The sequence below is a fragment of the Sorex araneus genome, chromosome 2 (assembly GCF_027595985.1).
Source record: "Sorex araneus isolate mSorAra2 chromosome 2, mSorAra2.pri, whole genome shotgun sequence".
NCBI classification, from domain to species: domain Eukaryota; kingdom Metazoa; phylum Chordata; class Mammalia; order Eulipotyphla; family Soricidae; genus Sorex; species Sorex araneus.
In genome coordinates, this window is record NC_073303.1 from 337,434,395 (window position 1) to 337,446,729 (window position 12,335).

The following is a 12,335-nucleotide window of genomic DNA, read 5'->3' on the forward strand; positions in this document are numbered from 1 at the left end:
AGGCATGAGAACTGAGATTGTACGAAGTGGTTTTAGTTTGTTCATGGGTGATCTTGGTTTCATGCTGAATCTTGAATTTGTTTCTGTGGGAGAATTTTGTCATTTAGCATTTTATTTTATTGAGAGAAGAGTGGGCCACACCCAGCGGTTCTACTTTCAGCTCTGTGCTCAGAGTTAGGTTGGTTATTGCTCCTTGTGGTATTTACGGGACCGTGTCCTGCTGCGAATTGAATCAGAGTGGCCCACATTGAAGTTTCTGAACCCTTGTACTATCTCTCTAACCCTGTGATTTAAGCATTGAAAGCAAGAAAGTTGTATTATCAGTTTAATATCTTATGGTGTTATGTGTTACTCAGGATATATTCAGTTGAGGGACTTCATTAGGAACTTAACAGTGAGGTCTGGAATTTTAAAGAGTTAACTGTTGGAGGAAAAAGATGGAATGAAGGACACTCAATATAGTACAGAACTAAGTTAAAATCAGTTCATGATTACATGTCACATTAGTCTAGACATTAATTTTGTTGAAATTGTTGAAATATAGGTACAAATATATGGTGACAAAACTCTCAGACAGAAGTACAGGTTTTTCAGAGTTTTGATGTAATGCAAAAGAAGTAGAAGAAAGTGATAAAAGGTTGTCTGTTGCTTCAGAAGTTCATCTTGTTGGCCAGCAGAGGGTAGTAAAACTCGAAATTTAGTATCTTCTGCTCCCTTCTTCCCAAAAGGCCTAGAAGCTGCTCAGGTCTTTTTAATACAGCAATCTTGTTACACCAAGTCAAGCACTGGGGCACTTTTGTTTGTCCTTGCTTCCAAGACTTAGAAGATGGTTTGCTTTTTTTTTTTTTTTTTTTAATTTCCTTGAGCCAGGTCTTTATTTCACCCTTTATTCCCTACAACTAGTCTTTGGTTCCTCCTAGAAGTTGAAAAGTCTTGAGTCATACATATAAGAGATGCTTCAGTTAACATAGGGTAAGAATAAAATCAGAAATTTGAAAAATGTGAATCTTGCCTCTTGATTGTTTCTAAATGTTGAAATCTATAAATTTTGTTTCTGGTTAAGATTCAGGAACACATTTGAGTTTTCTTAGTCTTATGACTTAGAGGCTGATAGTAGTTTATAGAGGCAATATTGATATTGGTTGATTCTGTAAAACTCTTCCACTCATTTAGGGAGTCTATGAAAAACTTACTCTCCCAGTATATATCTTTCATGTTCTTTACATGTGTCTGAAATTCAACTTTAGGCATTCAGAGTACCACTATAATTCTTACTTTTCATTTAGTAGGAAAAGGCAAGTGTGGCAGGACAATTTATTTCTGAAGGTAGAACATAGACAGGGTAATTTAACTAGGTTTAGTTAGGAGATGGAGTAGGATTTGAAACTAGGATTAAGTTGAAACTAGGATTACACCATTTTCTATTTATAAACCAATAGTACTTTTCAACTGCTTAATGAATTAATTTGTTATAAAGATAAGCATTTGTAAAATGGATACTGTGTGTTATATAATGTTCTCTTATGATCCCCAAAGTAATTCTTAGGATATAATTACTGTTGCCATTCCTATTTTGCAGATTAGGAAACTGAATCACAACAAAGGTTAAGTCATTTAAGATTATTTTTGGAAGAGATGGTCTTTATTCAGTTTGAACCATCACTATTCAGTTTTCCCGTATGTGCTGCTGAGCACAATTCATTGTCCATAATAGGTGCCCTTAAACTTAACTTAAAATATTCTTGATTGAATCAGCACACAGACTGGCATGAAATAAGTTGTCATGGATGGTAGCTTTTAGACACCGAGGCTTATATGAAATCACTGAGAATCTCAGCATGATTCATGAAGTCCATGGGCGTACCAAGAAGTTATTTCTACTTCTTAGTTTAGCAGTGATTTAAGGACACTTGGAAAAAAGAAGTAAATATGCTTTTAAAGGCTTTGTTTCATAGTACCCACAGTTACTTTGAGAGAATAAAAAATTTGGATAACTTTTAATCTAGTTTTATTTTTTAAAGGGTGTTAGGGTTCTGAAAATGGTTACTAACCATGTTAATTATTTTCTTATTAATGACTTCCTCAAAAGTTTTATTATAAAATAAGAAACTTTATTTAGTGATAATTAAATTGATTTGGCAGTGTTAGAACTTAACCATTAGGTTTAATTACACTTCCAAGAACATCTCTTATGTACTTTGTAAGTGAATTATTTCTTTCATCTTCATTAATCTTATTTTACCATCTTTTTAACCAGGTAAAGAATTTGGGTTAAGGCATATCCTCATGTAGAAAGTCTGTTGGGAAAACCCTACATTTTAGATATAAGTAGTTTATTGTCTCAGGTTTTGCTACAAATCCTGTCCTCAACTCTATTAGTGTTTTTTTGGTATTGGCAATGTAGTTTGGCCAGATATGAGTTCTGGAAAACTTTGGGGAAAGGCCTTGGTAGGGTGGAGGAAAGTGAAAAATAAAAGTAAAAAGACAGGTTTGAGTTTTTATTGGTTTAAGCAGTCTGCACACTTTATTCTCCTTACCAGGTCACTGTGAAACTGACAGTGCAAATTGTAGAACTGAATCATACACAGAGGAACAAAAATGCTATATATCTGTAGCAATAAAAATATAGATATCTGTAAATATATGTGTTCAAGAAAGATTGCCTAAGATTTACTTAGTCAGTCACTATTTAGGGGAAAGTGCTATCATCATCCTAAAGTTGTGAATTATGAAAGACATTTCTGTTGGGTTGCAGAATGTCCCTTGGGGTTTGTTTCATTTATAACATTGCTTCAGGCCTTCTGCTGCATCCTGTTGGAATGACCTCCTTTTCAACCCTTTGCTGGCAGCTGTAATGGGGCTCTTTCCCCTGGATCCTTCAAGCTTGTCACATGACAGACATGAACTGTGACCCTTTTGTTCCTTACCAGATGACTAATTCTGTTTAACAATTTCACCTGATTTTCTTTCTTTGCCTCTCTGCTTTTTTCTTCTCTATGAAAACTTTTCCTCTTGCAATTAAGTTTTATTAATGTGTAACAGAAGATGCATAGAAGGGTACACATTACATGCCCTACTATTGAATTTTCACAGCACAAGCCCTCCAGTTTAGGCAATACTGTGATCAAGAAAGAAAGCATTACCAGAACCCCAGAAAACATCTCCTATACCTCTTTTCCCCACAAGGGAAATAATAATTTTTGAGGGGTTGGGGTGTTACAGAGTATTGAACTAAACTTAGGGACTTATACATGCAAGGCAAATACAAATTCTAAACTGCATGCTTGTTTCAGCAATTGTAATCTTGTATTCTATAACTTTGCCTGTTTTTTTTTTAAACTATATATATAGACTTAATCTGTATATATTCTTTTGCATCTGTCTCTCCTGCCCCCTTCCACAGACTGAACCCAGGCCTCACATATGCAGGGCTGGTACTCTGCCCCTGAGTACTTTGCCCAGCCAATCTGTTTCACATAATATTTTTGATGATAGTCATCAGGTTACTCAGTTATTGCCGCATAATATTCCATTTGTATGAACATTCTATAACTTTACTCTTACTAGCTAGGTATGCTTTTAATATTAATGCTGAACATCTTATATGTGTCATATATAAATATATGACATATTCCTTGTTCTTTACACAGAAGTATAATTGTCATGATAGTGTATCTGTTTAGTTACTTATCTAAATTTATGTAAAATGCTGTATGATTTTTTACAAACTCTTAGTAGGAAACATTCGTGAACATCTATAGATTCAGCTTCAGATATATTATAGTTTTTATTGTTTGTTTTCCATATTGGAGCCATACCCAGTGGTGGTCAGGGTTGTGGTCAGGGTGAGATCAGACCTAAGCTGGTGTTGTGTGAGGCAAGTGCCCTGATGGTGTACTGCCTCCCCAGCCCTACAGTTTTTAGTAGACGACTTCCATATACCAGGAAATAGTTCTCATTGTCCAGGACACATTTTATTAATTTCTGAGGTGTCCTTTGTATCTGGCTTTCCAAAGTTAAGTTGATAGCTCTTTTTGCAAAAACTTAGAAATTTTTAGTGGGGGTTGATGGGCGGGAGGGTGCTATCCTGCAATGCTTAGGGATTATTCATGACTCTGTACTCAGGAATCACTCCTACTGGTGTTCTAGGGATCATATGTGGTGCCAGAGATCAAACCCATATCAGCTGCATGCCAGGCAAGCATCCTATTCATTATACTATCACCCTGGTTTCAAATCTTGGAAAAAATTTTGATAGTGATAATTAATATTTATTAAGATTTATATCTGAGGGGATCAGAAAGGTAGGACAGTGGGTAGCGTGCTTGCCTTGTATATGGCAGACTGGGGTTTGTTCCCTAGCACCCCAAATGGTCAGATGTGCCCAAAAACAAATAAAAGAAATGGAATTGTGATAGTACATCCCCCAAAGCAAATAACATCTTTTTGAGTTTTTTTGTTTTGTTTTGATTTTTATGGATGCTCAGTGCTTGCTTCTGGCTCTGAGCTCAGAGATCACTTCTGATGGGGCTCATGGCAACATATGGGGTGCTGGGGATTGAACCCTCGTCAGCCACATGTAAGAAAAGTACCCTATCCACTGAACTACCTCTTCAGCCCCTAAATAGTGTCTGTAAGGGAATACTGTAGATTAGAAACAGTGCCTTTCTTCTTAGTTTTTCTATGCTTGAATTTAGGTTGACTTATTTTGGACCACACAATTTTGGAATCCTTAAAGGATTTCCCTTCCCAGGGCTAGAAGATAGCAAAATGCGCTGAGCTTTCCATGCAGGAAGAATTTAGTCCTTCTGTTTCCAGTACTGCTTATGGTACCTGGGCATAGAGAGAAACCCTTGAGCACCAAAGGGCATGGCCCCAAAGCAAAACAAAAGTGAATTTCTCTCCGCTCGTTAAAAAAAAATGTAGTGGGGATGGTAGTAGCATATACAAATTACTGTAATACCAGGTAAACTAATTGCCATAGTATCTACTCCTTCTGGGGAACAGGAAGACAAATAGACATATTTAAAATGGATCTTGGAATATTAATAGATCGGCCTGAGTTCCAGCTCAGTTTGCTGTCTGACCTTCAACAAGATGCACACATTCCTCATTTGGTAAAAGGGAACAGCACCAGAACTTATTAGGATGTTGTGTATCTCAAGAGGAGATGATATATGGAGGCAGGTAGTTTTTGTGGGTTTTGGAGATCCAGAGGCTAGAAAAAGAAAACAAGGTAACTCAGAGATACTGCATTTGGGGAGGACATCTACAGTATGTGTCCTTCATGCAGCATCCTGGGGTTCCCGGCTGTTTGGGCTGGCATCTCAGACCCAGCACAGGGAACCCCCTCAATCCTCCCAAGAAGCCAAACCTGGAATGTATTTATTTTAAATAAATTTATTCACATAAATTCAACCATATAGAAATAACTTATGAAAAACAGTCATAATGTATTACTGCTCCTACCCACTACAGCAAGAAAGGAGGAAAAGGGGAGCCCCAGAATAATCTACATAAGAAAGTAGTAGGTGGAAGTGCCTGACACAAACTCAGAGTCTCGAAGATGCTCAGGCACCTGATCTGAACAATAGGAATCATCGGAAACTTGACCCAGAGAGTTATGGGATCTGAAGCACTTAAGGCTTTTGTATGTAATTTTTGCAATTACATACCAACCTCCCCCCCCCCCACACACACACATGGAGTATGCTTTTACATATATACAAATCAATGAAATTGTCACCATAATCAAAAGAGTGACCACATGTATCACTCCCAAAAAAGGAAATATTGGGAGGGCTAGAGCTAGAGTATAGCAGGTATGGCATTTGCCTTGCACACGGCCAACCCGGGTTCTATTCCCAGCATCCCTTATGGTCCCCTGAGCATCACCAGGAGTAATTTCTGAGCGCAGAGCCAGGAGTAACCCCTGAGCACCGCTGGGTATGACCCAAAAATAAAAATTAAAAAAAAAATAGTGGGGCATGAAAGTGTCTGCTTTGCATGTAAAGACCATGAGTTTGATCTTGGGCACCGCTAGGTAGGAAAGAGGGAGCTTATACTGGTTGGATGAGAAAAAGAAACTGGCCTTAGGTGTGTAACAAAAAATGGGAAATAAGAATCTAGCGATGGTCCAGGTGGGAGAGAGAATGAGTAAGGTCAAGAATTCGGTGCTCGAGACTGCTGTAGGGTCGGAACTCACTATATTATATTATTTCTGGTACCTAACTCAGAGGCCAGTGACAGGTTGAACTGACAGGTTTTCCGTTTATCCCTTTTTCAATGATTGTTCATTTTAAAATTGTTTTCTCTTTTTATTCGGTGTAGGGCTTAAAAGATAATTTTCTTGCTTCTGGAACATCCAGCCTGACAGCCACCAAACAGTTGCTTCGTCCAAGAATCACAAGAGTCTGCCTCAGAGACTTGATATTCTGTATGGAACAGGAAAGGGAAATGAAGTACTCGCGAGCACTATACCTTGCCCTTCTGAAGTGACCACTCCACTCTCCATCCAGATCCTTGCTATTTACTGCCAAAGAAGACATAAGAAACATTGTTGCACTGTCCTAAAATTTCAGTTTCTAGAAAGTAACCATCAATATGGAAGATGATTGTTTACAGTTTTAAGCTTTATATACCTGTACCTTTCAAAGGGTTCATAATGACAAGAATTTAGCCTTGTCAATTGGTTATGAATGCAGTTCACAGAAACGGCCATCTACCTAGGTGTTTAATTCTAGCATATTAAGGCCCTGTTTGTAACTCCCTGCTTCATTTGCCATCCTTCGCAGGTGAGATACCTTTTCCTAATACAGCCTGCATTGAGACGCAGGGGAGAATAAGTGTCATTCCTTTCCAAGGAAAATATATCTCATCCTATAATGAACCAGTCTCAGAGGGGTAGATTTTTTGACTAAAATCACAAGTTGCTTCTCCAGTTGTAACAGTTACCTTCTGTAGTTGAAGGTGACAAGCCACAGTATAGAGCTTGAGGTGACTGAACCCCAGTGTGTCAAAACCAAGACATGGGGGATAATTTGTGGCTGAGGTTTCTGTTCTCAGGTTCACATCACTGTTTGTTCCTTTACTCCCTCTTGTACCAAATGAGGAGACATCCTTGTTGGGGGAATCTAAAATTGAATCTGTTGGGCTACTTCGTTGAAAAATAGAGGAGTGCGAAGTGTGAAAGGAATGATGGGGCAATATTCAAACTGAGGAAGGTAAATAAAAACAGAATTAATTAAATAGGAATGATGCTGCGTATACTGAAGGTGCAGTAGGAAATGGGAAGTCCAGAAACACTTGGTACATGTTTCTGGACAACAAAAAAAAGTCGTAGCCCAAAAACAAAGGGAAATATAGCAACATTTTCAAAGTACGGTATTGCAAAAGGAAGAAGAGTTCTTTTTCTCTTAAGTATTGTTTTAAGTTTCAGGTGGTTTTGTAAAATCTTTTAGTTACCGTAAGTTTTAAGCATCTCGTTGCATTTTAAAAAATTGTACTTGGTGGTCAGTTATGTTTAACAATGGGACTTCATTTTGGATTCTATACTCAAAAGATGGTATTGGCACCTCACTCTTGGGGATCTTGGTTCTAAATATATAAAAAGCATGTTATACATATATGTACGTATATACTCATCTGAAGATGAAGCAGATGTTTTGCCAAGCAAAACAGTTTTTTTCCTTTCACCTGTGTGGCATGTAGCTGGTGAAAAATAAAATCTATAATTCGAATCACAAAAGAATGTAAATCCTTCAAGAATTTTTTTATATATATAACGGGAAAGCTGTTCTTAGGAAAAAAAACAGGGGAAAAACAGCTCAAGTATATTATTCTTCAACCTGTTTTTTCCATTGGAACTGTTATGCCATATTCTGTAAGTTTTAAATTTGCCACAGTTTTTGTTTTACAGTTATTATGCTATAAATTATGTATATGTTGAGTACTTTAAGAAAGATCTTGTTTTTGATATTTAAATGCTTAGCTTTATTTTTTGTAAAGCGCAGTATATGCTCATATTTGTGTATAATTTTATTGATCGGATGTTTAACATTATTTCAAATACTTCATTAAAATAATTATTTTATTATAAGAGTAGCTTTACTTAGTCATTTACTTTGAGAACTATTCTTTAGTAACAAGTTCTTAGTTCTGGGCCTAGATAGCTGATCTCCTTGGCTTTGATTGACTGTTACTTACTTTTGGGTTCCAATACCTCACTCAGATCCCAGTTACTATAACGTTCTTTGAAATCACTGTAAATTTATGTGCTATTTGACTCAAAAAGAAAAGTAAGCATATTATTACAAAAGCTTTTCTTGGGGACCAGAGCAATAGTACAGAGGGCAAGACACTTGCCTTGCACATGACCAATCCAGGTTCAATCCTATATGATTCCCCGAGCACTGCCAGGAGAAATTCCTGAGTGCAGAGGCAGGAGTATCCCTTATGCACCACCAGTTATGGCCCCAAAATGAAAATAATAATAATTTTTTTTAAGCTTAGCCTACCCTTTCTTAACATACCCACAAACTGCCCCTGGTGCCATGTAATCTTATCAACGGCCAAGATCTAGAGACTATAAAACAAAGCACCCAGAAGAGAACAATGCAGAATCTTGCACGGCAGAGCCTGGCAAGCTGCCTGTGACGTATTCTATATGCCAAAAACAGTAACAATAATGGGCCTCATTCCCCTGACCCTGAATGCTACAAGGACGAATGGAGATGTTACTGGCACCCACTTGAGCAAATCAATGAGCAACGCAATGACAGTGATACAGTGATCCTTTTTCAAAATTATTTGCAGTGCCAAGGATTAAACATAGGTTTCATGTGTACAAGGCTTGAACTTTACCACGGAGCCACATCCCTAGCCTAGGAACTCTTACTCCTGAGCCCTTTAATAAACATTTATTATATCCCAGCCCTTAAGAGCAGTTTTTGGAGTGGGGGATGGGGTGCAGGAAGTTTCTCCCAAGCATTGCTTCATTGCAAGGACCTGCTTGCTAATCAGATACACCTCTTTTGGACTCCACAGAGGTGAAAATCATGCCTTGTGCTCAGGCCCTCCAGTGCCAACAATTCCTGGACCACTTTTATTGAATATGTTATAGAAAAGATTTATAAAGACCAGAGCCCATATCATCAAATTCTTCCAATTCTTTGCTTGAATGGGGGAGAGGGGAGGCAGTACCTCCAGCTGGTGCATCAGCTAAACCTGCTGCACTTTCACTGTAGTGAGACTCCCAGCACGAATACTGAGTAGGACTACAAACGAGCATTACACTAGCTGCTTTAATGAGGACCTGCATCTCCCCTCACTGTCATCATATTGTACCCAATGAGGATCATGTAGATGCAGACAAGCTTTGAAAATGTCCATGGTGTGGCAGGGTGTTGAGGAAGAAACTGCAGGGAACGTTGCTAGTGACTAAAATGAGGGTGTCACCACAGTGTGGTCTTAACATCCTTATAAGGATCTAAACCCTTGAGTGGCAGCTGAGGAAAGGCATTCTTATATTCTCTTAAGCTCTGTAGTGAAGTTTATCTTCTACCCAGAAAACAAATAGAGTTTCCAAAGGTTTTCTCCCCCATAGTTTGCAAAATGTTTAGCCTTGTGGTAAATTAGATGTATAAATCGGATGTTCTTGACCCACACAGTTTGCCAGTCTTATTCATAAAATTTTTCACTTTTGGAAAATGAGAAGATATAGAATCAGATAGCCTTTTTGAATATAGTTTACTGGAGCCAGTCAGTGACTGCCCCCTTTAGTTGTGGAAGATTTATCTTCTCTTGTCTGATGGGGCCACCTATGGTGGTGGTTAGGGCTACAGTAAGGTCTATGGCCGAGTAGTGCTCTCACCTATGTGCAGGGGACCATGCCATGCTGGTGTCAGGCATTGAACCTGGACCAGTTGCATGCAAAGCAATGAGTGCCTTAGCCCTTGTTCTCTCTGGCCCTTAAGGAATATATTTTAAATTAAAAATCTTTCATGTGCATGAGGCCAATCTCATCTTGAATTCCAGCACCACATATGGTCTAACAAGAACCATTAGGGGGTGACTTGTGAGCACAGAGCCAGGAATATCCCCTGAGCAGTGCAGGTGGGACCCAAACCTTCTCCCTTATTAGCTCCCTGCCAAAACAATTCACCAATTAATCCTCAAAGGGAAATAAACATTCCAAATACCTATCCTGCTGTGTTTGCCTTATTTGTTTGTGTAATACATCATCCACTTTTAATATGACCAATTAACTTTTTATTTTAATTTTTGGTTTTGAGGGCCACACCCAGTGGTACTTGGGTTATTTCTGCCCTCAGGAATCAATCCTGAAAGTGGTCTGGGGACCACGTGGTATGCCAGGGATTGAACCCAGGGTTGGCTGCATGCAAGCAAGTGCCCTACCCACTGTGCTATATGTTCAGGCCCCTGATTAACCTATTAATCCTACCCTACTGAACATCTTTCTCCTCATCTTCAGGCACAGCCTCCACTGAAACTACAAATGGGAACAATTACTAGATCTAGAACCTCCAGGGTAAAATTTCTAAAAATTCCTAAGGAGTCTGTGCAATAGTTTTTGATAGAACTGTGGCCACTATTCTTTTCACATTACCATGTAAAAGGCCAATGCAAGAACTATTTTTACTTTGCCCTTCAGGGCAACTTTCACTTTGCCCTCAGGACAAGTAGAAATTCTTTAAACAAACCTGTGAAGGCACCAGAAATGTAGCCTCAACATCACTCTGAAGAGCAAATCTCCAAAGTGATCTTATTTCTGTAGCTGTTTCTGAATTCCCTGTAGCTGGTCTCACAAGCCTGCAGGAGTAGTTCCTGAGCACACCCAGGTGTGGCCCAAAAATAAAAACAAAAAAGAAAAACTGCTTCTTTGGAAGAGGAGAGCCATCCACAGAACCTCACAAGTGAGAGTGGCCAGGAACTTTTTTTTTTTGTCTTGTGTTTGAAGACAGACTTCCCACTTCTCCTTACCAAGTGAGCGCCTGTGGTCTGACAGATGACAGGCAGACAGAAGTGACTGACATTTCAGACCTAGCTCAAGACAACTTGCTTGTTCACTTTCCCTGGGGAACTCAGAAGACTGGGTTGAGTAAGGCAGAGCCCCCAAGATAGAAGGCGCCTTGGAGTATCTGAGTCATGGCTTGGACAGACTGCTTGCTAATCAAGTACATTCCTTTTGGACTCCACACAAGTGAAAAACAGCAAAGTTGCAGACTACTAATGGGGCTGGAGAGAGTACAGTGGGTAAGGTAAGTACATGCAGCTGACCCGGGTTTGATCCCCAGCATCCCATATAGTCCCTTGAGCCCACCGGGAGTGACTCCTAAGTGCAGAACTAGAAGTAATACCTGAGCATTGCTAGGTGTGGCACAAATACCAAACGATGCCAGGTGTGGCATGAAAATAAAAAACAAAACAAACAAAAACAAATAGATGCCAGACTACTGCCAGAGAGAGAACTGAGTGACTGTAGATGATCTGCAGGAAGGAGGCTCAGGCTTGATCCCAGGCAACACATGATCCCCCGCCCCAAGTTGGGTGTAGATCCTGAGTATTAGCAGGGGTGGCCCCCAAACAATAGTAAAGGTGCAGGGGACTGGCACTTTATGTCCTTCCCAGCAGTTGCTTCAGCTGAAGTCCTGGCTACAGGTAGCTCCTACTAACACAGTTTCCATTTTTCTCATGAAGAAAACTGTGGTGCCATGAGATTAGGTGATTTAGTGAAGTCACAGAGCAAATGGTGCCACTGGGATTTGAACGTGGGTTTCCAGATCTCAGAGCCTACATTCTTGATCCTCACAAACATCAGGAGTGTTTTGATATTGTTAGTACTTCTTCAGAGATCATCTCTGTTCCACATGAACACTTTACTTAAGATTTACTATCTCTTTTCTGGTATTTAATATTTCCTTCTGCTGTCTGAAGGGATCCCGTGTGAACACTTTACTTAAAATTTACTATCTCTTTTCTGGTATTTAATATTTCCTTCTGCTGACTGAAGGGATCCACCCAGCTTTTTCAGTTCTCAAATGTAGGTTCCAGCTTCTCAATATTTTAATTGCTCTCGGATATTTTCTACTGCACTTAGTGCCACACTAAAATATGGTTCCTTACCTCATTCACGGTTGAGGGGAATGTTCTGTAGCTCAGCCTCTCTGGAGAGCAATATGGAGATTACTCAAAAAAAGCAAGAATGAAGTTACCATTTGTCCCCGCTATCCAATTTCTGGGCATTTACTCCCCCACAATGGAAAAACATGATTTGTAAATGAATATGCAAGCCTATGTTTATTGTGGCTCTTAGT

General features: G+C 39.1%; 1 protein-coding gene across 1 annotated transcript in view; it reads left to right on the plus strand.

Moving 5' to 3' along the window:
- The window catches only part of TAF4B (TATA-box binding protein associated factor 4b), a 109,386-nt gene extending 100,936 nt beyond the window's left edge, over positions 1-8,450 (plus strand). Inside the window, exon 15 of the mRNA XM_004606031.3 lies at positions 6,331-8,450. Within this exon, the coding sequence (XP_004606088.2) occupies positions 6,331-6,498 (168 nt within the window). The 3' untranslated portion in view covers positions 6,499-8,450. The remainder of the gene's footprint in view (positions 1-6,330) is intronic.
- The last annotated feature ends 3,885 nt before the right edge of the window (positions 8,451-12,335 follow it).